At 37.1% G+C, this 26,093-nt stretch overlaps 2 protein-coding genes across 3 annotated transcripts in view; one reads left to right on the top strand and one right to left on the bottom strand.

Moving 5' to 3' along the window:
* The window catches only part of arhgap22b (Rho GTPase activating protein 22b), a 35,758-nt gene extending 30,638 nt beyond the window's left edge, over positions 1-5,120 (top strand). Inside the window, exon 10 of the mRNA XM_082152114.1 lies at positions 1,632-5,120. Within this exon, the coding sequence (XP_082008240.1) occupies positions 1,632-1,854 (223 nt within the window). The 3' untranslated portion in view covers positions 1,855-5,120. The remainder of the gene's footprint in view (positions 1-1,631) is intronic.
* mapk8b (mitogen-activated protein kinase 8b) lies at positions 4,301-25,942 on the bottom strand. 2 transcript variants are annotated; one of them, XM_082152150.1, is made up of 12 exons: positions 25,784-25,942; positions 20,347-20,525; positions 20,118-20,247; positions 18,590-18,648; positions 17,703-17,841; positions 16,254-16,419; positions 15,378-15,449; positions 12,981-13,163; positions 10,781-10,905; positions 10,587-10,650; positions 10,328-10,405; positions 4,301-6,984 (listed from the first exon to the last, which is right to left on the bottom strand). In XM_082152150.1, exons 2-12 carry the CDS (start codon positions 20,466-20,468, stop codon positions 6,836-6,838), a joined length of 1,287 nt encoding a protein of 428 aa, XP_082008276.1. In that variant the 5' UTR covers positions 20,469-20,525; positions 25,784-25,942; the 3' UTR covers positions 4,301-6,835. The 2 variants fall into 2 exon arrangements, with proteins under 2 accessions (XP_082008276.1, XP_082008277.1); XM_082152151.1 differs by having other exon boundaries at positions 6,826-6,989; positions 25,784-25,941.
* Positions 25,943-26,093: the final 151 nt, after the last annotated feature.

Raw genomic sequence — 26,093 nt, forward strand, 5'->3', positions numbered from 1 at the left:
AAAATAATATGACTCTTTTGCAAGGGTCCAAGGGATAATATTTGTTGCCACCCAAACTTTAGAAAATAATTCTATTATAAATATAATTTTGGGGTCCTCTAAAAAAATCACAGATATCCTCTGGTAATAATAATAACATTGTTTAGGAATTAATTCTGTCCAAATAGTGTTTCCCTAAAAAATTATGTATTCTAGCAATACATTATTTTTTAGAATCTGTACTTTTTAAACTTATTTTTTGTGATGGATTACAGAACTACACTTTACCTTTGAAGCCTTTGTATACTTTTCTAACTCGATAAATTCAATTTGAATTAATTAATGAAGATAAATAAACTTTTTATCATAATTATTACAAAAAAATATAAATTTTCAAATGTGTGTGCGCGCATGTTTGTTTATGTATATATATATACACACACTACCATTCCAAAGTTTGGGGTCAGTAAGATTTTTTATGTTTTTAAAAGAAGTCTCTTCTGCTCACCAAGGCTGCATTTATTTGATTAAAAATACAAACAAAAACAGTAATATTGTGAAATATTATTCCAATTTAAAACAGCTGTTTTCTATGTGAATATACAGTAAAGTGTAATTTATTCCTGTGATCAAAGCTGAATTTTCAGCATCATTACTCCAGTCTTCAGTGTCACATGATCCTTCACAAATCATTCTAATATGATGATTTGACGCTCAAGAAACATTTATGATTATTATCAATGTTGAAAACAGTTATTTACATTTTTATTTCATGATGCTATGATGAATAGAGAGTTCAAAAGAACAGCATTTATCTGAAATCTAAAGCTTTTGTAACATTAAACACTACCGTTCAAAAGTTTGGGGTCAGTAAGAATTTTTATTTTATTTTTGGGGAAAGAAATAAAATAAATCAATACTTTTATTCATCAAGGATGAGTTAAACTGATCAAAAGTTACAGTAAAGACATTTATAATGTTAGAAAATATTCTATTTTAAATAAAATCTTTCTATTCATCAAAGAATTTTGAAAAAAAAAAACTGTTTTCAACATTGATGATAATCATAAATGTTTCTTGAGCATCAAATCATCATATTAGAATGATTTCTGAAGGATCATGTGACTCTGAAGACTGGAGTAATGATGCTGAAAATTCAGCTTTGATCACAGGAATAAATTTAAATTTACTGTATATTCACATAGAAAACAGCTGTTTTAAATTGGAATAATATTTCACAATATTACTGTTTTTGTTTGTATTTTTTAATCAAATAAATGCAGCCTTGGTGAGCAGAAGAGACTTCTTTTAAAAAAATAAAAAATCTTACTGACCCCAAACTTTTGAACGGTAGTGTATATATATATGTGTGTGTGTATGTATGTATAGTCATATATTAAAGCACTATTGGTGTTAGATGTACCAGCCTTGAAAATACAATTGTGTTGTTGTCATTTGTCTTGTCAGTAGGATAACAAAAACAAAAAACTAATAATTTGACTAGTCTATGATCTATGAAAAAAATAAAAAATTTAAAGTAATTTTTTTCTCTCTCAAATTGCAGCCCTTGAGTTTCCCCTGACCCCAGTTTGAAAACCCCTGTTCATGAGTAACTGTTGTGTTGACTCACGCCTGTGTTCTGCCCTCTACAGGCTGGAAGACTCAAGTGCAGCCCTGTGTGCGCAGATGGAGAGGCTTGAGCAAGAGATGGAGCAGGAGAGAAAAAGAAAACGAATGCTTGAGATCAAACTGAGGAACTCTGAGCGAGCCCGTGAGGACGCGGAAAACCGCAACCGCCTCCTCGAGAAAGAGATGGAAGACTTCTTCTCCACGCTGGGGGATCTGGCTCTCGGGAGCCGCACCAGTGACATTTAATGCAAAACAATTAAACACGAGGACCACGCAAGATGATGTTGTCTCAGGCATCTCCATTAATTATACGGACAATTTTATGTCTGCAAAATTCCACTATCACTCTGATTCTACCAGTCACCTTTTTCAAGGCGGCTCCCACCATTCCAGCATTTATTAAACCATTGTACACCCGTCGTTTTAAAGCGACTTCCTTTTTGGAGGTTTCAGCTGACAAAGGAGTGGAAGCATCTGAATCCGGTCGTGAAATCATGTTGTTTGCATGTTCGAGGTTCCCAGTCTGAACGCTAATAAGGACGATTAGAGCAGATCTGTTGGCTTTGGCACATTAAGCAAACCACTGCCGCAGAAAAGCGTCACTTATAATGACATTGGGACGGTCACTTTGTCCAGGTCTTAATGTAACGCAAGCGTACTTGACTAAAATAGCTCCAGATCTTGGCATTGAATACTTATTCTTGCATTCGGTGGTATTTTTGAGACGTTTAAAAGAAGCTATAAATGTGACTATTGTCAATTGAGCTCATTTTTTGATTTATTTTACACTGTTTAAAGTGCTTAGAAAGTCTGTGGATGTTTCTTAAAACGAGTGGTCAAATACTGTGTTCATAGATTACGTAGACGAGGCTCATTCTCTGAACTATTGCATAGTAGGTCATATTATTTATATATTAGCATGATGGCCGTAGCCTAAATGGTCAACTTTCCAGGCTGCTAATATGAATGTTTCAGGTTCAAGCTCAAGAAGAAGAGACCCAGAAACTGGACATCACCACTGTGCCCTCAAGCAAAGTGCTTTTTGCTGCTCAACACGTTTCAGTTTGGATATTATCTGGATATTACTAGAACGACAGCTTTTACAAAAAGTCTTTAATGCATATTTAGAGTATGTGAAGATGTTATACATCATTATGGATGATTCGACTATTATACTGCGGTCATACATGACGATTAGTCTTCTGTGCTGTGCTGAAATGTTACCATGTGTCACTGTGGTGGTATGTAATTATTCACTAAGGCCTAAATTAAATTGTAAACTGAAAAACGAACGTACATCTTGTAAAAGCAATCTGATCATCTACTTTATGTGGCTGTTATGTCATCTAGTGCGGCTTATACAGCAGAGCAAGGCTGTGTTTAAAGGAGTGGTTGATTATGATTTGACTTTTCTAACTTTAGTTAGTGTGTAATGTTGCTGTTTGAGCATAAACAACATCTGCAAAGTTACAACGCTCAAAGTTCAAAGTTAAGGGAGATATTTGCTTTTAAAGAAATCACTTTTTAAGGACTACAACAAACGAGACTACACCACATTCCTCCCGGGTTAGTGACATCACCAACCCTAGAATTTACATAAACCCCGCCCCCGGAACACGATTTATAGATTATCATGACAGAATATGCTAATCAATGACTAGAAGATAACTACACATCAGCTTCATAAATTCATCAACTAACCATTCAGAAATGTCCTGTTGCTTCTACATGTTGTCACTTCTTCTTGAGTCTCTCCATCTTTGTCTGAATCCGGTTTGAACATAAAAGACTAAAAGTTTTTGAAATTTTCAGTGCATGTGTGTGTGTGAGAGTGCAAGCTGTTGTAGCTCCGCCCCCTGTGCCGGGAGCAGCAGCTCATTTGCATTTAAAGGGACACACACAAAAACGGTGCATTTTTGCTCACCCTCAAAAAGTGACAACTTTAACATGCTATATAAAAATATCTGTGGGGTATTCTCACACACACTCTGGGGACATCAGAGACTTATTTTACATCTTGTGAAAAGGGCATTATACATTACCACCCCTTTAATACCCAACCTCGAAATGATGTAATCGGCAATGACTGTTTCTGGGATACTTTGGCTTAATTTTTCTACAATGGAAGTAAGTTTTTTTAAAGTTTTTTATATACAGTGTATGGGTAGTGCTAACAGAGTTAAACGCAGCCCCGCCTTTGCACCATCTCCAACATCCGCATACGATTGCCGTGCAACTTTCAAATTGATCATGAAACAACTGTAATGGACAGAGTTTCTTGAAAGCACCATAGGTTGATCGTCGACACCATTAGTGCCTGATCTGATTGGTTGTCAATGTTTTTTTTATCGTTCATTAGCTAGAAAATTAGGTTTGAATAAGCTATAGCGATAACAAAACAGAAAATGCTTTCTTTTCTTTTTTTAGATGATTAAAACATTTTCAGCCAATCGGAATCCACTCGACTTTAAAGAGCTTGAGCATTTAAAACAGCAGAAGACAAAGCTGCAGTGTGTGCTTATAATATACAGAACATTATTGTACGTTAGTGTGGAAATCAATACAGTTATTATTATTGGAAAAAATGGCCTTTTGAGAGAAGTATGTTATTCCAAACTCATTCAAGTCATTGAAACTGATTGATTCAGTAAACTTCTTGTATATTGAGCAGCAATGAGACATGGGAAAATGATTCTGATTCAAACTGGTGTTTATTTGCAGTACATGTACAATTGGTATCATAAGATCCCAGTGCATTCTTTGTAGTAGTGCACTTCTCATTGTCTGTATGCTGTTCAGTGCACACAGAGTTAGCAATTTAATAATTGTTGGGCTGGCGTTGCTAGCAAATATTACACGCCAGCACCAAATCTTAACATATTGGTAATTCAAGATATTTTACAGATGTTTTTGAGTTGAACTTACCAGGTTGATCAAAGTCCTGTGGCTAAACATGAAACCTTGCTAACATCAGCCACAGAATTTAGTTTTTGGTAAGACAGGTTATGTAACATTGACGAAAAAAGCCACAAAAAAAATATATCCAGATTTAAAAAGACAAAAAAACAAACAAAAAATTGTGTTTATCGGACAGTACCAAACATATCTCTACCTCTGGGTACATATTTAAAACTAATAAGTCTAGATCTACTGATTACAACTAGCATGACAGCAGTGGGTATTGCACATCAACTGTAAAAAAATGAGTACAAAGAAAATTAAACAAAAAGATCAAATTTACATTTCAGTTATTTTACTTCTAGGTGAAGTATACATAATGTACAAAACTATACGTTGCCTACTATTGACAATAGTTCACTTTAGAAATAAATAAATAATGAAATCTGTATTAACATTTTACGGGCAACTACGTCAAAAAAAAAAAAAAAAAAAAAAACTAGAAATTTAGAGTGAGGTAGTTCATCAAAGCCTACTTTGATCTGAATTATAACATTTTTGAGAGATGAAATAAAAGCAAATGCAATGAAAAATCTGAAGTTAAAATTCATTAGCCTAAAGACAGCAAAGAAAAATTAAGAGCACTTAAAATAAAATAAAATAATAATAATAAAAAAATGTCCGGGATGCAACTCAAATAAAAAGATTATATATGCCAATCATTACGCAAACACAAACCTTCTGTTCCACTACATCCTCTCAGCTATCACCATACATACATGTCCATTCGATAGCATTGCCTCATGGGAAATGTAGTTCCCCATCCACAGCATTTGTTGCAATATCTTGCACATTTCGCTAAACAAAATAAAGCTGCAAACCATATATGCATACCAAAAAATGTTCCAATTTGCCATTACTTTGATGAAAGACCTTGCTTGAGGAAACATCCCTTTGCATTTTCTCAACATGCCCCCAACCTTTCAATCTACATCACACACACACACACACACACATCCAAATACAATAGAAAAATAGACACTCCAACATGATATGAACAGTATTACTTTGAAAAACCTCACCCAAATTTCTTCACCTTTCTAATCATTCAGGAATGAATGCTGGACTCAGGCACTTTCTCCATTTCGAAAAAACAAAATAAAAGCCCAATGATGAATGGCATTTCAAATTTTAGTGATGGATTTCGCTTGTAGTCGTGTTGTATTCTTTACAGTAGGATTAGTTTACACTACATACACTAATATTGATATATAATTACATTCCAAAACATTACATAATCAAAGATTTTTTTTTTATAAAATGAATTTTTTTAACATTAGATTGAAAAGGCCTAGTTCCTTTATGATCTATTTTGAACCTCCAATCTAATGTTTCCATTCATTTAGCACTGATTGCTGCATCTAAAATGACATCATTAAAAAAAAAACGTATTCTCGACATAGCCTAATAAATAAGATCACGTTGGTATACGCAGTTTGATTGTAAAGACTAAAAGAAATCAAAAGCGTTTCTTATGCAGGGACCAAATATCCAATTTCGGTTTCATATCATATACTTAAGTGTTCAAACAAGACCGTTACATGAAGAACTGTGTCGTGCTCCTTTTACAGGACTGTACAGCGCTGAAAGAAAGCTGTGGGTTACTGTTCTCTGAAATATGTACAGACTTAGATCATATACGGTGACATTTGAAACCCAAATGCGTTTTTTACAGAGTGTAAATCTTGTGCAATGACATTAGACATTAGAAAGAGTAGCTTAAAGACCCTAAGAGCGCTTTAAAAATGTGTTTTTGTAAAGCCAAACCGAATAAAACGTTCAACTAAACTTGTGTTTTAGGTACACAGGTCATATTAAAACCACCTTAGACCAGATGCATTTCATACACCGCCGACTCCCGAACAGTAGTAACAGTGCGGAAACATTAATTAATCCAGGAAATGGACGTGCCATTTAAAAGAACCTCCACTAATTAGTGATTAAAAATGACGCTCAAAAAATAAAACATCTCAAAAATATATTCACCATCCATCTTTACAAATAAACTCAAATCATTCCACATCCACAAATGGCAAGATGACGTAGCGCTAGCTTCTTCGATCTGATGCAAAATTAAAGTACAGCGAACGAAAGCAATCAAAGTAATGCTGGTTTGGTGTAAAAGCTTTCAAGGTGCCCTCAAAAACTCTTACCTCCATTCTTACACTTTTTTCGATTCAAAAGAACTTGTCAAGTTTTTAGAAAGAAAGGAGGACACGTTTCCGTCTGCCAGTTGAAGAGGGATGTTAGCGGGGATGAACGAGGATGGTCATCTACAGCAGCCCAGCGGTCCTGTGGTCTCCTGACTGCTGTCCGTGTCCGAGGTCACGGTGGGGTCGCTGGACATGGACGACGCGTCGTTTGTGGAGGAGGAGGACGTCGTCGAGGGCTCCTGGGAGTCGTTGCTCACTGCTGCACCTGTGCTATGAGGAGCACAGCACAGTTTTATCAGACAGGTGGACGTGTGTGTGATTTACAGCATGATCAATTTACTTCACAAGCAAGAGTGTGGGAGATTTATGCTTCATACCAGGGGTCTACCAGTAGCTCATGGCCTGATTGGAGGTAGCTCGCCAAGGGCCGTTCACATATCGCGTCTTTTGCGCGCTCAAGTTCAAGTTATTTCAAATAATTGAAGCGACACGCTCATTTCTTCCAGGCGCAGCGAGTCAACGTGAAGGATGGGGGTGCACCCAAACACTACGGGTGTTTCTTTCTTCTCCGTAAATAAATCTGGTAGCAGAGCGACAGCAAGCGTTTCTCGGTGCTGGAAATCCATTAGCTATTAAAACTTCTTTGTCGTTGTGGAGAACGCACGGTTGCATAGCAACAACAGACGCCACGGGAAAATCGGACCAAATTTTACCATTAAAGGGTTAGTTCACCCAAAAATGAAAATTCTGTCAGTAATTACTCTCCCTCATGTTGTTCCAACCCCGTAAGACCTTCGTTCATCTTCGGAACACAAATTAAGATATTTTTGATTAAAGCTGAGAGCTGTCTCACTCCTCCATAGGCTTCTAAGACACTATAACTTGCTGGCCCAGAAAATGCATTAAAGAGATCGTTAATATAGTCCAAGTGACTCCAGTGGCTCAATCTTAAGTTTATAAAGCGACGAGAATACTTTTTGTGTGCAAAAAAACAAACAAAAATAACGATTTTATTCCACTATTCATTTCCTTCTCTCTGGGCCTCGAGTTAGTTCACGTAGTGTTTTAGCGCAGCGCGTCTGTGTTGTACGTCACACGTAGGCTCACTATTGGCCGACGCTGGTGTTGGAAAGTTTTTTCTTTCTTCAAAGCAGACCAGGAGACAGTTGTGGATCGCGTTCAACAGAAGTTATTCTTTATTGAGAACTCCGCTGTACGTGGCTGCAGTACATTATCTAACGTACATAAATTTACATGGTGTCTTATAGGCATTTTAGGAGGAGGGACTTTTGAAGGTGGAGACAAATTCAAACAAAGCATGTAAATGAGTATACAGGTTAAGGAACCCGCCCCAGACCGGCAGTCTCAATTTAATCAGCATACCTATTCAAATGCTGATACTGGCCAGGAACTCCGGTTCCAAGGGCCATCCCAGAGCCATTAAAGACAAAGGTGAAAGTCTCCCCTACAGCTAATCCAATCAACCTAACGATTCAATGTCTGGGCTCCGAAAGGTGAGAATCTCAGTGATCTGACTCATTTAAAACACAATAGAGATTGCAACTTTGCTGACATCTTAACCTTGAAAGCTAAAATCAGTATTCTTCACCGTGATGTTATGTAAGGAAGCATATCTGAAATAGATTCTTAAATTTGTGACCCTTCACTGGTCATGTGTGTGACGTACAACACAGAAGCGCTGTGCAGTTATACTACGTGAAAAAACTCGAGACCCAGAGAGAAGGAAATGAATAGTGGAATAAAGTAGTTATTTTTGTTTGTTTTTTGCGCACAAAAAGTATTCTCGTCGCTTTATAAACTTAAGATTGAGCCACTGGAGTCACTTGGACTATATTAACGATCTCTTTAATGCATTTTCTGGGCCAGCAAGTTATAACGTCTTTAAAAGCCTATGGAGGAGTGAGACAGCTCTCAGATTTAATCAAAAATATCTTAATTTGTGTTCAGAAGATGAACGAAGGTCTTACGGGGTTGGAAAAACATGAGGGAGAGTAATTACTGACAGAATTTTCATTTTTGGGTGAACTAGCCCTTTAATAATAAAAGATAAGCTAATATGCAGTGTAAATGTCAGTAATTGATGTTTTTTGACTCATTATTTTTATAAAAATTATTTAAAGGCTGAAATATGCAAGGTTTATCTTTTTATAAAAACTTTGTCAAAACTTTATTTGAACTTGGAGATAACACGTTGCAAGACACTCCTTTCAAATTTGCCCATCATTTTTAATGTTATTATTTTAATGTTTATGTAAACAAAAAGTGCATATTGATGCTAAGTTTATTTGTTATTTGCTGGTTTTTGACATAAAACTTGGTGAATTGATTTTATTGTGTAGTATTAGTACTTTTTGAACAGGATTCTGTGATAACCGTGATAATTTGGGTCACTTTAATCATGAAATTACATTTTCATACCATTTCATCTCTAGTTATCATGCACTATAAAATCAATAGTGTTTTTACAGTATAATACAATTTTTTTATCATCTCTGACAATTAAGGGTGACATATATAGGCCTACAATAACTCTATTAGGTCTAAAACAGTTTGGATAGTTGTTAATATGAGAGTTATGAGAAATTTTTTAAGAGATTTAAGTATTGCATTACATGAGTAGCTCTCGGCCACTTTCATTTTTAAAAAGTAGCTCTCAAATGTAAAGAGGTTGGAGACCCCTGCTTTATACATATTCTTAATATCTTACATAATGTTGCTTTTCAAGTAAATGCATCTGGTAGTAAAGATGTGTACATATTTAATGGGGGAAAGAACTGATTGATAAATTGTAAATAAAAGGTTACATCGCCAAACATTTGAAATGTTTCAATTTACATCAGATTGTGTAAGATATTAAAGAGGACCTATTATGCTTTTTTTTTTTTTTTTTACATGTTCATCTTTCTTTAGTGTGTAATGTTGCTGTTGCTGAAAACTTCCAAAGGACAAAGTTCTTCTCTATATCAGTGTGTGTTTCTGAACTCCTGAAAAGCCTCCAGTGTAGTCTTGAGTTTCTTCCGGGAACGAACACGTCACAATATTCCTCATTTAAATAATTCATGCGCAGAATAAAGGGGCGGGGTCTGGTTGAGTTAGTTAGTAGTGTGTTAAACTGGTGGTTATGGTTAGGGGCGGGAGATTTCCCAAACACACTTGAATCGCTCAACCAATCACAACACACTGATCCAGCCGACCAATCAGAGCACAGTGTGCTTTTCAGAAGGAGGGGCTTCATAGAGACAGGAACTAAACAGAGCGTTACTGACAGACTGGGAAGAGAGGAGCTGCAGCAATGGAGAATATGGGGAAAATAATGTGTTTTTTGAACATTCAAGCATGATCTATTGACCTATTCTAGTAGAGTCCAAAGAACTACTGTGGAAAATCATTGTAAACATAATACTTTGTCAAGATTTCAGTTAACGCATTTGTAAGTTCTTCTAATTCTAAACCTGCTTCGGAGCAAAGCTTCATAATCCAGGTTAAAACGTGCCTTAACCTGGGGTTAAAAACAATTAACCCAAGGTTAACCACAGTGTGAAAAGCCTAATACAGAGTTCATTTCATAAATCAAGGAGGAAACTAACCTAGTGAGGCCGGCTGTCCTCGGATCACCCCGTTTTTCGTTCGCTCCTCCAAGTCCAGCACTTCCTTATATATCAGCTCTGATCAGGGAACAGAGCCAGAGAAGATTCATGTAAGTGTTACACGATTTATTACAAATAATCTTACATTTCATGCGTCCAAGATCTAAATATAAAGGCAAAATAATCATGTGTTTGTCATATCTTGAGACTAAAATTCAAGAACATATAAAAACAGTCAATAACTTTAAAAAACAAGCACCTTTCCACTCTTCTACTGTGTGTTCTCTCTCATCGAGCTGTTTATCCGTGATCGCCGGTGGCGGCTGAAACCAAGCAGAAAAACGTCAATCAGATACATCACAAAGGAAAGAAAATAATAATTAATGCACTCGGGAGAGTTGGCTCCATCTGGACTCTGAAGTCAACGAGCACCTCGAAATAATGAGCACTTACCGCTTCCACCTCTGACGGGTCGTACCACACGTTGATGTAGGGGTGCTGGAGGGCCTCGTCCACTGAGATTCGCTTCGACGCATCTATTACCAGCATTTTGGATAACAAGTCTCGGGCCTGGCTCGCTGAAACATAATTGCATTTAAATCAGAAACTGAATTGAGAGGGAACATGGACAATCATGCTGATCTAGGATTACTGCAATTTGATGGGAGTTTAATGAAGGGAAACAAACTAAATTCTGCATCTTTAGAAGCCAAGTTGAAACAGCAAAGCATAATCGTGAATTAAATGCGCCTTTAATTAAAGCAATAAGCTAGTGGGAGTCATGGATTACGGTAATTTTAAAATGGTTGAAGACCCCATGCAATGTGTTGTGATAGTTTCATTTCTTGACATATTTCCTTTTAATAGCACATTTTAATAGGCTCAAGCCTTTTTTATGTACAGCCAATAGTTTATGGATGTGAACTATGAAGAATAACCAAGTATGTAAAAAAAAAAGAAAAGAAAGATTTTGTAATTGGTTTCGATGGACACTTTTCTGATCTAGAAATGGCATCAAATAGTGCAAGAAAATCTGAAGCACTTTTTAAATCTTATCTTAAAACATTTTCTTTTCTTGGATGGCTTATACTTGACTATTGGTCTACTGGTTTAATATGCATTTAAATTTATAATTATTTGTATTTGTTGTGTTGTTACTGTTGTTTTTAAATGTATTACTTATTCTTTATTGCATTTGTTTTAATGTCGTTTAATATTATTCTGCTAGGGTGTTTTTTTTTTCGTTTTTACTTTTAAAGTCGCTTTACAAAATAAAGTTATTATAATTAATTATTAAAAAAATTAATTAAAACATATACCTGCCACTTAAAGGGACACTTCAGGATTTAGCATTAAGCTTTGTATTAGTAGAAAACCTGTAGTATTTTCGAATTACCGTGCTTTCCGCCCTCATATCCCCCTGAGATGAGAGATTTATGTATTTTTTGTCTGGAAAAAATCCTCCGATGATGCAAACATCATCTTTTTGCGTCATCTGAGGATTTTTTGGCCAGAAGCGAGAGACTACAGCCAGTAGGAGGAGCTGTCCCGCATGTGTTCAACCCGCCCATAGAGGGATCTCACTCACAGAATGTACACATAGTTTCAGCCGTCTTTCTTTGGAAGCTAAGCTAGCAGGCTCTTGTTCTGTAGAGAAAGCCGAGTAGTAGGAGAAAGCTGAGTAGTAGGGGTTACCATCCTCTTTTTCCCGGACATGTCCGGCCGTCGAGATCGTCCAAAATGTCCAGGATTCATTCATTGTTTACATGCACACCTTTTATTTCAATCTAACTGAATTCATTCCAATTGGTGAATCTGAATGTAGTGTTTACATGAACGCAAACAAGTGATCGGCTGATGTGCGTTTTAACATTGCTAAGAAGATTCCCGCTCCTCCGTGAGAGATAGGAGACCGGTGCGTCTCAGTAATGACGCCACCGGCCTCGAGCCGTTCTCCCGCACCCCTCAGCCTCGTCCTGCTCGCCACAGTAAACATAATGAATGGCGACTGTAGAACGCAAAAGCCGAATCCCGGACATTTTGGCCGATCTCGAAATACCGGGCAAACTCGTCACGGAGACTCACTAGTAGCCTAGCCTTCTTGTTTTCAACTGCGCTCTCTAACCGGTAGGCGTGGCTTGGGAGTGGCCTCGTAGGGCAGCGAAGCAAGTGCATTCTGGGAGTTGTTGTCTTTCATCCACATAAGCCAAAAATACATTTTCTGGCTTTTCTCAGTCTAGAAAGTTTCACATTTCTTCTACATAAATGACCTATTTTAAATACACATTCATCTTTCCAGAGGTGAAGTATCCCTTTAAGAACCCAGTAGATTTGACTTTGCTACACACTATTGCTAGTCAGTGGCAGGTGGCATTTGTTTACTTCTATAAAACAACAATATAATAAAATGTACCATTTTCATCAAATAATTACAAGTACAAATTAAAACAATATTTGCAACAAATATAACACAATGGTCTAGCATCAGTCGCCTAAATCTGGTTAGTCTTATGATCGGTTGCACATTCAGTCAGAAGTTTGCATTTATCTGCTATTTGCATCTTTAAACATCCAATAATCCATTCAGTGTAACAGCACTATAACACAATAAAAGGCTTTAGGCAGGCCTTAATATTGAAGAAGTATCCGTCACCTTTGAGTTTGTTGTGGTCAGAGTCTGCAGGGAAGAGCACGTCAGGGAAGAGCTTCTCAAAGCTGTATCCAGCATAGCGAGGTCTGTTCTCCACGTAAGTCCTCACAGACTGGTTCAGCTTCAGCATGAACTCCTGTGACGGTGTGCCCAGCTGCTCGATCACCTTGTTCCACTGGTCAATATCTTCACATTACATGCTAAGGAAAACTACTGACTGGAAGCACATCATCATGTCTCTCTCTTACCTGACTAAGATCTGGGTGACTTCCTTCAAAGTCACATACATAAACATAATTACCCAAAGTGAAACATTATAAGCAGTTAACCTCTTTATTATTTAAGAATGACTCTAGCACATTTCCTAATCCAGCGTGAAGTGACAAGTCTCCACTGAAAGTCATAATGTTACATTAATATAATATATTGGACCCTATTTTAACGATCTAAGCGTATGGTCTAAAGCGCACGGCGCAAGTTCACTTAGAGCGTGTCGGAATCCACTTTTGCTAGTTTAACGACGGGAAAAATGGTCGGCGCTCCCGGCGCATGATCTAAAAGGGTTGTTCCTATTCTCATAATGAGTAATGGGTGTGTTTTGGGATTTACGTGCGTTAAACCAATCAGAGTCTCATCTCCCATTCCCTTTAAATGCCAGTTGCGCTCGCACCATGGCGGATTCGCTATTCACATGACGGAATTTGATAGTGGAAAGACCGAAGCCGTCTCCAGAGCGCAAATGGATCTGCTCGTGCGTGAGGTAAAAGTGCGCAAGCAGAACATCTACAGGACAAGCCGGATTCTTTATGTACACGATAATAATCTTTTACATTGTAATCCTCTTATTTTAAATATTTGGCATGTTTGTGTGCTGCTGTGTGTCCCTGTGTGTTTAAAGTTTGTATCAGCGATTTCAGGCCCAAAAAAGGGCCAAACATAAATGATCACATTCATCTAATCTTTCCTAACGATCAATAAATAGTGTTCCAACCAATCACCGACAGGGGGTGGGTGTTGTGAGGTTTTGCGCTCGTGCACGGTGACGGCTGCACGCGAAGTCGGAGCTGAAGTTCTCTCCACCTTTCAAAAGCCTTCCCGATAACTATTCGTGTCTTGGAATAAACACGATGGTATTCCCTCGCCCTAATCCTCCTTCTCCTCCTCTTGGGGATTGACTCAGCCATGTTCAATATCTCTTGTTCGTTGATAGACGCTGGCTTCTTCTTCAGTGCCGACTTCGCGTGCAGCCGTCACCGTGCACGAGCGCAAAACCTCACAACACCCCCCTCCCTGTCGGTGATTGGTTGGAACACTATTTATTTGGGTTTTGAGTGGTTGGTGAAACCAATTGTTTTTGTGTGCAGATCTCAGAGCCTAGGCTGCCTACAGAGACACGTTTTTTTGACGGCCTGCTTATGGGGCGGGCAGCTAGCGGATCGTTAGGAAAGATTAGATGAATGTGATCATTTATGTTTGGGCCTTTTTTGGGCCTGAAATCGCTGATACAACCTTTAATAAGCAGAGTGTACGCGCGTTGTGGACCCGCCTATAGGCGCACATTACTAACGCGCTCTTTAAATAACAAAAAAAAATAGTGTGCCATTAATACACCTTGCCGCTGCATTGCACCAGGTGTAAGATAGGGCCCATACTGTATATGTATATACATGTATACATGTATATACACACACACATACATATATATACACACACACACACACACACATATACATATACATATATGTATATATATGTATGTATATATGTATACATGTATATATATGTATATGAATGAATGAGACATTTAAAGGGCTAGTTCACCCAAAAATGAAAATTATGTCATTAATGACTCGCCCTCATGTCGTTCCAAGCCCGTAAGACCTCCGTTCATCTTCGGAACACAGTTTAAGATATTTTAGATTTAGTCCGAGAGCTTTCTGTCCCTCCATTGTAAATGTATGTACGGTATACTGAATAAAGTAGTAGTTTTTGTTATTTTTGGACCAAAATGTATTTTCGATGCTTCAAAAAATTCTAACTACACCCACAGATGCCACATGGACTACTTTGATGATATCTTTATTACCTTTCTGGACATGGACATGGACAGTATACCGTACATACATTTTCAATGGAGGGACAGAAAGCTCTCGGACTAAATCTAAAATATCTTAAACTGTGTTCCGAAGATGAACGGAGGTCTTACGGGCTTGGAACGACATGAGGGCGAGTCATTAATGACATAATTTTCATTTTTGGGTGAACTAACCCTTTAATCTTGATCTTCATTTCAATCCTTTTTGCACATCAATGAAAAAACACATATCAAGGGTAAAATAACAAAACAAACACTCAAAAAACACTTACAATGGGACAGTAAAGACGACCAGGTAAGGATACGGTCTGTGCCAGGAAACAACACACTACCTCTGACCATTTCAGCCATGATGCATCCAACAGACCAGACATCAACTGAAAAATGAAATGACAACCAAATTAAACTGCCAAAAATCTTACAAATGAAGTGGCATGATCAATGCCGATAAAAAAGAAAAACAAAACAAACGCACAAACACACACACACATATCAAACAAAGAACAGGGTGCACTGATGTGGATGCAACAGATGTGACAGGACGGTGCATGCAAACATCTCAGTGTGCATCAGGCAGGACCACGGGCCAATCATCCCGAACAGATCAAGACATCCAAGTGGCCCTACTCTTCAACAAAACAAATGACTAGAGGCTGAACAAGGATACAGTCCCTCCCTGGAAAAAGGATTTTGTGCCGCACCATCTCTGCCATAATGCAGCCAACAGCCCAAATATCCACTACACGAGTGTAGCATAGAGGAAAGAGAGAAGACATAAGCAAAGCAAAAAGGGCAGCGCGACTGGTTGAGAATTTTCTGAGTCTGACCCACTGCCAATTTTTCCTCAGCGCTACCGACTAAGACTAAACGTCAGCATTTTCGGCCTTCAAATTGATCTGTTATTTTCGCACTGCAGTGAACCACTTTCACTTCCCAAGTTAGACTGGTGCTCAGTGACTAATGCGCAGCGCTACAGGCAAACCCATCCAGTGTGCTCGGGCATGCAGAAACTAGTTCAGCTGGACAAAAGAATCCCTCAAGGGCTTTTAATGTTAAATCACCACAGCCATTTGGTGAGATCAAGGTTGTTTTCAGCAGAATGACGTGAAGGGTGCTCTGGGGTCGTCTGGGACCCTTTATGTGGGCATGCTGCAAACCAGTGACATCAGGTTAGCACTCACCATTGGCTTGGTAACCCATGCCCAGGATGACCTCGGGGGCCCGATAGTAGCGCGTCACCACGTAAGGGGTCATGAGGAGGCCGGTAGCAGCCGTCCGGGCCAGGCCGAAGTCGAGGATCTTCAGCGTACAGTCGGATTTCACTACTATGTTACTAGGTTTCAGATCCTGGAAAGAGAAGAAGAGGTTAAGGGTCAGCAGAGTGGTTCACAGTCTCACAGGTAGGACTGCACCAGTTCAGAAACTATGGCCCATTTTTTCCACTTTAGTTTTTAATAATAAAAACAAATCTGTAATGATTACATCAAATTTTAGTAATCAAAATCCACGTCTGTTTAATTGAAAGCATGAAAGCATTATTAAACGCTATTAAATGCTTTATTTTTTCCCAAATTCTGTTTTGTTTTTCCCAAATTCATTTCATTCATTTTTTTATTAAAGTTTATTTACATTTTAATAATCAAAAAGCATGTGTAATCAATTGATTTTTTTCTGAGATTCTGTGTTGTCGGTTTTATTTTTCTAGATTTATGATTTAATACACATTTATCATTGTTTAGAAAAACAGTGGTAATCAATTAAAAGCATTAAAAAATGTAATATTTTAAAATGTAATCAAGTGAAAATCGGATTTAATTTTTTTGATTACAGATCAAATTAAAACATGAAAGAACAATCGTGTGATATTGCTTAAAATATCATAATAATGCCTTAAAAAACAGATGGGGGTCTTAAAAGCATCACTCCCTACATCAAGTTTGCTATACATAATTGGCAGCTAAATTATGCTGTCTTAATTAAATATCTTATTTTGGCCAAAATTCAAGGCATCATTACATAAATCTTTTTTGAATAAGGCAATGCATCGAAACAGAGAAGGGGGGAAATGTTGATTTTCTGCAGTTTTCTAGGTCATTTGTGTTTATTAAGCCAAGGCTTAAGGCCTGTTCCCACCAAGGACGATAACTATAATGACTATAATGATGAACTATAGTGCTAGTTATATAACTATGATGATTTATAGTTTCTAAAAAACGTTCTAAATATAAAAGAATAGAGTCCAAACCACAACTGACCAAATTGCTTACAGAACTTTTTTTTTTCCAGCTGATGAACGATAAAAACATTGACAGCCAATCAGAATCCATCCTGCTTTATAGAGCTCGAGCATTTAAAGCGACAGACGACAAAACTGCAGAGCATTATTATACTGCTGGCATTCAAATGTGTGAATACTCCTGTATTAGAGTATCAATTCATTAGTTTAGCAACATCATAAAATAAAACTCTATTGGCAACAACAACTGAGTTTTTTGTGCTTTACGTGTGAAGAGCTTTTCCTGTGACACACATATGTGACCGTTACTGAAGCATTTCAAAGCCAGTAACCTATGGAGATGCAGCCTATGTAGAAAGATGGCTTTGAGGTGTGTGTGTGTGTGTGTGTGTACCCTGTGTATGATGCCGGCAGCATGTAGGTGTTTGATGCCGCAGAGCATCTGATAAAGCAGGTAAGAGAGTCTCTCGTGGTCCAGCTCCATCTGAATGACCTGGCACAGGTTTGCATCCATCAGCTCCATCACCAGATAACTGAGGACAGGAGACGAAGGTAAAGGAGTGAGGAACACACAAATAAACAAGCATACATGCACATACTTGGGATTTATGTGGGTTACTAAGCTCTGACAAACATGACAAACGTATGCATGCTACTGTGGTAAATGTAATAGTCACACAGACCGATGTTTTTGTAGTAGTGCAACATATATGTGACCCTGGATCACAAAACCAGTCACATGTCGCACGGGCAATAGCCAACAATACTTTGTATGGGTCAAAATTATCGATTTTTCTTTTATGCCAAAAATCATTAGGATTTTAAGTAAAGATCATGTTCCATGAAGATATTTAGTAAGTTTCCTACCGTAAATATATAAAACATGTATTTGTGTGAGCGGATGCAGCACATTCGTGAACATAAATGAACAACTTTAAAGGAGATTTTCTCAAGGTTTCGATTTTTTTGCACCTTCAGATTCCAGATTTACAAATAGTTTTATCTCGGCTAAATATTGTCATATCCTAACAAACCACACATCAATGGAAATCTTATTTATTCTGCGTTCAGATGATACATCTCAATTTTAAATTGACCCATGTGACTGGTTTTGTAGTCTAGGGTCACTTGTATATGTCGCACTGTACGGCCCTGATCTTGATACACAGTGAATTTGAATTAATCCAAGGCCAAACTTATATTACCGGTACGCGTTATGCATTTTACAAGTCAAAAGGCATTTCAGTTCCATTCTAATTCACAGCAGAAAAGAAAACTTACACATCCTGGAATTCTTCAAGTGTCTTCTGTGGTGTGAACACATTTAACAAGCCAATTATCTGTGAAATGAAAGAACACTGCGTGAAAGACGTGCACGTTCTGTGAGGTTCACCTGGTTGAATTTGTCACATCTATGAGGATATCAAGTTCTTACTATCTAAAATATATCATTACAAGATTAACTTCAACATACACCAATACTCAAAACGTTGGGGATTTATTTTCTTAATTAAATTAATACTTTTGTTCAGCAAGGATGCATTAAATTGATCTAAAGTGTCTGCAAACAAATTTATAATGTTACTGCTGAAAATTCTATGTATTAAATGTGTTTTTTTTGTAAGAATCCTGAAAAAAAAAACATATCACCGTTTCCACAAAAATATGAAGCACAACATGATAATAATAATAATAATGTGTTTAATGAGCAGTAAATCATCATATTAGAATGATTTCTGAAGCATCATGTGACACTGAAGACTGGAGTAATGATGCTGAAAATTCAGCTTTGATCACAGGAATAAATTACATACATACACACACACACACTACCGTTCCAAAGTTTGGGGTCAGTAAGATTTTTTAATGTTTTTAAAAGAAGTCTCTTCTGCTCACCAAGGCTGCATTTATTTGATTAAAAATACAAACAAAAACAGTAATATTGTGAAATATTATTCCAATTTAAAACATCTGTTTTCTATGTGAATATACAGTAAAGTGTAATTTATTCCTGTGATCAAAGCTGAATTTTCAGCATCATTACTCCAGTCTTCAGTGTCACATGATCCTTCACAAATCATTCTAATATGATGATTTGATGCTCAAGAAACATTTATGATTATAATCAATGTTGAAAACAGTTATTTACATTTTTATTTCATGATGCTTTGATGAATAGAAAGTTCAAAAGAACAGCATTTATCTGAAATCTAAAGCTTCTTTAACATTAAACACGACCCTTCAAAAGTTTGGAGTCAGTAAGAATTTTAATTTTATTTTTGGGGGAAAGAAATACAATAAATCAATACTTTTATTCATCAAGGATGAGTTAAACTGATCAAAAGGTACAGTAAAGACATTTATAATGTTAGAAAATATTCTATTTTAAATAAGTGCTGTTCTTTTGAACTTTCTATTCATCAAAGAATTTTGAAAAAAAAAAATTGTACACAACAGTTTTCAACATTGATAATAATAATTAATGTTTCTTGAGCATCAAATCATCATATTAGAATGATTTCTGAAGGGTCATGTGACACTGAAGACTGGAGTAATGATGCTGAAAATTCAACTTTGATCACAGGAATAAATTACAGTTTAAAATATATTAAAATAGAAAACAGTCATTTTAAATTGACATCATAATATTTCACAATATTACTGTTTTTTATCAAATAAATGCAGCCTTGGTGAGCAGAAGATACTTCTTTTAAAAACATAAAAAAATCTTACTAACCCCAAACTTTTGAACAGTAGTGTATATACACATACATACAATTACACTGAAACAGGACAAAACATGTCTTACGTTTTTGTGGTTGACACACTTCATCAGGACCAGTTCTCTGTAGGCCCGTTTGGCATGGGTTTGGTTCTGAAAGGGTCGGCTAAGTTTCTTAATTGCAACATTTCGTTCAAGGACGTGGTCATATGCAGAGCTAAAAACAAACAAAAAAAGTTTTTCATTTAACACACTTTCTTTTATGAGCCATCTTTATGATAATCTGCTTCAGGATAATTAAAATCATTCAACTTACCAGACGATGCCTTGAGCTCCAGACCCGATTGGCCTTAGATTCTGATAGCGCTTCAAAACGGTGAATGTTGAATCTCCTACATCTATGCTGTAATACTCTTTCTCACGCTTATTCCTGTTCATGTTGAAAACCGTACTGACTGTTTCTTGGGCATTCAAGAAAAACTTCACCTTCAAAATCTGAAAAGACAAAAAGACAAAAAGAAATGAGTGAGTAGAACACCTTCATCTGGTCCTGGTCTGGATTGGTTGTGTGCGTTTACCATTGAAAAGAGAGAACAACACATTAACTTGGTTTGTGATCACAGAAACTTGACCTTCAAAGTTAGGGAACATTCATAAAAGCAGCTGCATGTAACATACAGCCCCATATAGAGGAGATTTAAGTATTAAAAAAAGCAATAGTTTGCATATTGCAATTAATGTAATGTGCTTTTATTTTGCCATTAAACTTTACAAAGTTTCTCTGTCATTAGACTAGTTTCATGATCTTTCACAACCTGTGAGTTTATAAGATTAAGACGTATGTAAGATCAAAATATGTTCATTTTTAATGTTATCGTTATCGGCCCGATGTATAATGGATTTCCTTCACTTTAGATGCTCAACCGTTCGACATGATGGTTTTGAATTGCTTGAAAAAAAAAAAGGAAATTACTGTTAAGTGTAACATGTGTATAGCAAGTCTGTAATATAGGCTACATGAAATCATAATGAGAACATCATTATAATTGTGTGTTTGGGACATGGCTATTAATGGTGAGATTTTTGATTTTGTAATCAGGCTCTAAAATTATATAAAAATTTGGATTTAGATTTATCAGCCAATATATATATATCGGTTATCGGGTTTAATGATTGAAGAGGCGATACAGAAGAGACGCCTGCGGTGGTTCGGGCACGTGTGCCAAGTGGACAGCGCCAGACCGCCATTCACACTACTCTGGTGCCGACCACCAATGTGGAAGTGGTCGGACGATATTGGTTTTTTGATGGCCGATGCTGATATCTTAAGCCCTATTCGCACGGGATTAGTATTACCCCTGGACCTCTGTAATTAAGAAATTACCCCCTGACATCTGTGTTTTTGGTGGCTCATTCATACGGGCAAATAAATGTTCGTAATTTCCTCGAGTTTACGGACTTTACAGCGTGCGCCCATCCATTCACACTTCACTAGCTGAACATGCTGAAACGAAGATCGCGCTGCAGTATTGCAATTCAAAAAAAGAACTTATTTAAAACCAAGTTATTAGAGAAATATATGATATATATTATAGAACATGATATTATTGTATAAATTAAGATATCTTCTTTTTCTTTTATTCTTTGTCCATATTTACAACAAGCCTGCCTAAAGAAGGTATTATAAATACCGAAACGTCGCGATAGGCTTGTTTTTCTATTCATTTTATTTGGTTTATTTCATCTTATATCATTTTTACTCTTTCACACTTTGATTTCTTGAGATACTTACAGGATGGACGTCTTTAGAGGCCGTGTGAGACAAAGAAATGCTCCACGATACAGACTACTAAATTACACTACCACAAAAAGCGTCCAAACTTTCCAAAAGAGCTTCCATGTTGCGCCAAAATACTTAATTTGACGTTTCCATGACAACGGTCCGAGTTGAGCTTCCGGATCACGTCTTTACTGTAGTTTGTTTTCTCTTTTGCAGCACTTCATAGTTTTTATTGGAGAAAAACTATAATCGGATTGGAGTAGAGCATATCGAGATATTTTATTGTTAATATAGTTTTAATACAGACGTAAAATGGACTGTTAAACGGCCCATAATGGTTATTACGTTCTTTAGGAAACGATAGGCTCACAGAAAAACAGCCCAAATCACAGACATGGGGATTCGCACGGGACTGGTATTATCAGAGGACCCCTGTGTTGGCCGAAATACGGTAGGTAATTTTCGGGGGAATTTTTACAGACATGGCAGGTTCGCACGGGATAAAAATCACAGACGACCTCTGCGATTATTACAAATTACCGGAGGTCCCTAGGTAATACTAATCCCGTGCGAATAGGGCTTTAGAGAGCAGGGCGGACGATATATATATATATTTTTTTTTTTTCAATATTGAATAAATTAGAAATAAATTAGAAAACAAATCCTTAAAATAAACAAGCTCATACTTTAGATGGCAACTTCTTGAATCTGCAATCCTATTACAGTATTTTTCACAAATAAAGTAATTGTTTGAAAATATATTAATAAAAAAGAAGTAAACACTGTAACAGGGCACTCAGTAATCTGGTAATTTCGTGTGCACTGGTAATCATATTTTTTCAAATTATAACTCTAAGTTTACATACAGCACACAGTGAAAACAATACGAGTTTTTTGATCGCGTCTCCTGTGAGGCTGATCTTCTGTCCGCATTCACTCACTTAAGGACCGACCGTTTATCCAGGCTACAAACGCACACTTCACAAGATATCACAGCTGGATTCGATTAAATCTTGAAGGTTTGTGAAATTAAATGTTTATTAGATATTCAGAGATTTGTTTAAATGATGTAGATGCGCATTTGCTGAATGTTGACGGTAAAAGAAGTATTTTAGCCTGATTGCTTTACTTTTTAGCATACCATTTAGGCCTACTTTCTTTGTTTACCAGTTCTGTCTAACAAAGTATTAGGCTAGATATGACTTACAGAGATCGTAAACTAATGGAGACGGAGAATGTGATCAGGCGCTGGTGTTCTCAGCGCCGCCCGTCAAAATAAGAGTCCCGCTTACAACACATCGGCCAATCAGAAAAACGTATCGCCCGATGCCGATATTTAAAAAAAACCAAATATCGGCCGATATATCGGTCGATCACTAGAAGGTACACCGCTATGCGCCGAAGAAGACCTGGGGAAGCAAGTCGAAGACGACCTCAAAAACTGTCGTCTTACCGTTGTGGACGCCAAGACCCTATCCACCGACCGTCAAGTTGTGAAAGAAGCCGAAAGTCAGAAGATAAAGAGAGAAGAATATGATGAACATGATTAAATACATGCTTTATTTTTAGCTAGATGAAAGAAATCCAGAGCAAAGGCATAAATATCAAGATAAATATTGAATATCATCAAAATGGTGCAAAATATCAATATATTTTATTCATGCACTGCCACGAAACTCTATGCAAATACCAAAGCGCTGTGGAAAGTGGGTGACGAATCTGACCTAAGAAGCATCAGCTTAACGCATCGTCAGCGTTATAGTGACTTGAAGCAGAAATACATATTTAAACAGGTACACTGCTCAGGGAACTGTGCAAACAAATGACCCAGGCTGAGACAAATGACTCAAATTTAGCATATTATGCTGAGGATTGCAGTGTACCCTCTTTACATCGTTATGCAGGACAGCCTGTACATCTGATTTTCTGTTCATATGGTGCATTTTTTTCCACTCAAGGATCCCTAACATGACATTACATGTGTTTGGCAAATGCTTTAAGGAATCAGAAGAGCAGGATGGTTTATTTTACCTTAAAAGCATTATACAGTACAGAATAGAAGACTGCAACTAATGATCGTTTTAATAATCGATTATTTGTTGGTAATTTATTTCCACGATTAATCAAAAAGTATTTTTTTAATAATAAATGTTATTCCACATCCTGAAAACAAATCTCTATATGTGTAAGCTACGCTTTACACAACATGCACAAAAAAGGAAACATTACATTGTAAAACCAAAATTTGTCACGAAAAGCGTAGACAAAATGTTAACTGGTATTAACTCTTACCAGCCTAACTTCTCCCACAATAACTCATATTATTGGTGGCGTTCAAGGCCTCCTGGGAAGTACGTATTTACGACTTCTCCCACAATAACTTGTGCCATTTGTGACTTGATATGAGTTATTGTGGGAGAAGTTAGGCTGGTAAGAGTTAATACCAGTTCATATTTTGTCTACGTATTTACGACGTCGGGTGCGTTCAAGGAACTTTCATCGGAGCAAGAAGATGGCGCTGTATCTTCTCTAAATTAACTAAAATACAGCAATGATCTTAAACTCTACTACTTTAATTTGAAAAAAATTAAAACAATGAATGTGTATATGGGGTGTTTTGCTTTTTTATGCTTTTAATCAATTTATGAAGCCACTGTAAACTTTATTTGTTACACATATTACAATCCTACTGTAAGGCAATTCGCTTATTTTGTTGTAAAGTAAAAAAAAAGCTGACAATGTCACTGCTAAATACCTTTAAGTATTGCTGTATTCCGACATGTTTCTCACTGACGCGCCTCCAATTTGTAAACTCGGGGCTTAAAGAAAATCCCGAGCTTAGTTCCCACTCGTATTTCCCACTTTTTGGTGGTGTTCAACTCATAAATTCAATCTTTCCAAAATGACTTGAATGCACCATGTGTCCTCCTACATTTCAGATGCGCTTTGTTTGTCCATAGAAATGTGTTATTCACTACTGTAGACTTAATTGATGATCAAACACGTTGCTTATTATCTTCATTATCGATTATCATCAATTAGGCCTCATACTTGCAGCCCTAAATTGAACTAAATCTTATTTAAATCCATTAACACATTTCAGCACACTGATCAATGGTGCATCAATACCTGAGGGATCAGGTTTCAATTGAAGTTTGATTCATACTTCAGATTTCAGAGACTGCATTCTTTAACATCAATGTGAATGGAAAGTGTCAATCATCTCCTAAAATAATATTGAGAACCGCACCCAAATGCCCTGAATTCAACATCTCACACAACACCATCCATCCACCAACAAACAATGACCTCAATTTCTCTGATCTGGACTCCTCGCACCTCCAGATGAGTCTTGCATTCAAATCAAATAAAAAATGGCTGTATGTATACTGTGAAAGACAATCTGTTCTGTACTATCAGAGCACAGCGAGTTATGCATACACACAAATGTCTGTCTCTCAAAACTCAACGAGCTTCATACATAGACAGCATTTTTGGGGCATTATAGGCGTTTAAGAAAAAATGCTGTCAGCTCACTGGGTTTCGAGACACAGTATTCAATCTAGGATCTCAAACTTACACATCATGTCATTTGCAGAATGACAAATGGGTAGATTTACCATGTTTTAGTAGCATAAAACACCATGTTTAAGACATTTGCGATGATATTTGATGTAAAGTACCATGTCATTGTATCCAGTACCATATAGGCAATGTATAAGACTTAGTATTACTACCATCACTGTACCACGGTATCAGTCCATGTGCCATATCGATATGTAAAACACATTATTGTAAAACACAATCCTCAATAAGTGAAATAACGCGCTACGATATTATTCTCCCAATTTACTAGCTTAAACTAGCGAGTCAACGGTGTTTACTGTGGTGTTTTACAGCAGCAATTCAGGGTTACCCTCCCCCACAACCCACCTTAAAAACATCAGCGGTAAACCTGCAAGTGTTTACTCACCCTCTTAAAAGATATGCAGACAACTCAAGAGATGATTCATAAAAGGACAAGCGTCTTCTTCACACAGAGCACTGCAGTTCGTTGTATTCGTCTTGTTTTCCACTTGAAGACACAAGCTCTGCGATCACTGTGCTTCCGTCCACTGGCAGGCCTTGAGCTGCGGACACTTGCGTACTACGTCACCGTAACTCTGCGTGAATGTGACGTGCGCAGTTTCTGCGTTCTTCCCGACGTCATCGATCGAGGTCGTGCGATGACGTCGCGTTTCTTGTGTACTACTGACTGTTGAAAGAAATCGCTATAGTTAGGC

This window comes from Leuciscus leuciscus (assembly GCF_965113295.1).
Source record: "Leuciscus leuciscus genome assembly, chromosome: 21".
Taxonomy (NCBI): domain Eukaryota; kingdom Metazoa; phylum Chordata; class Actinopteri; order Cypriniformes; family Leuciscidae; genus Leuciscus; species Leuciscus leuciscus.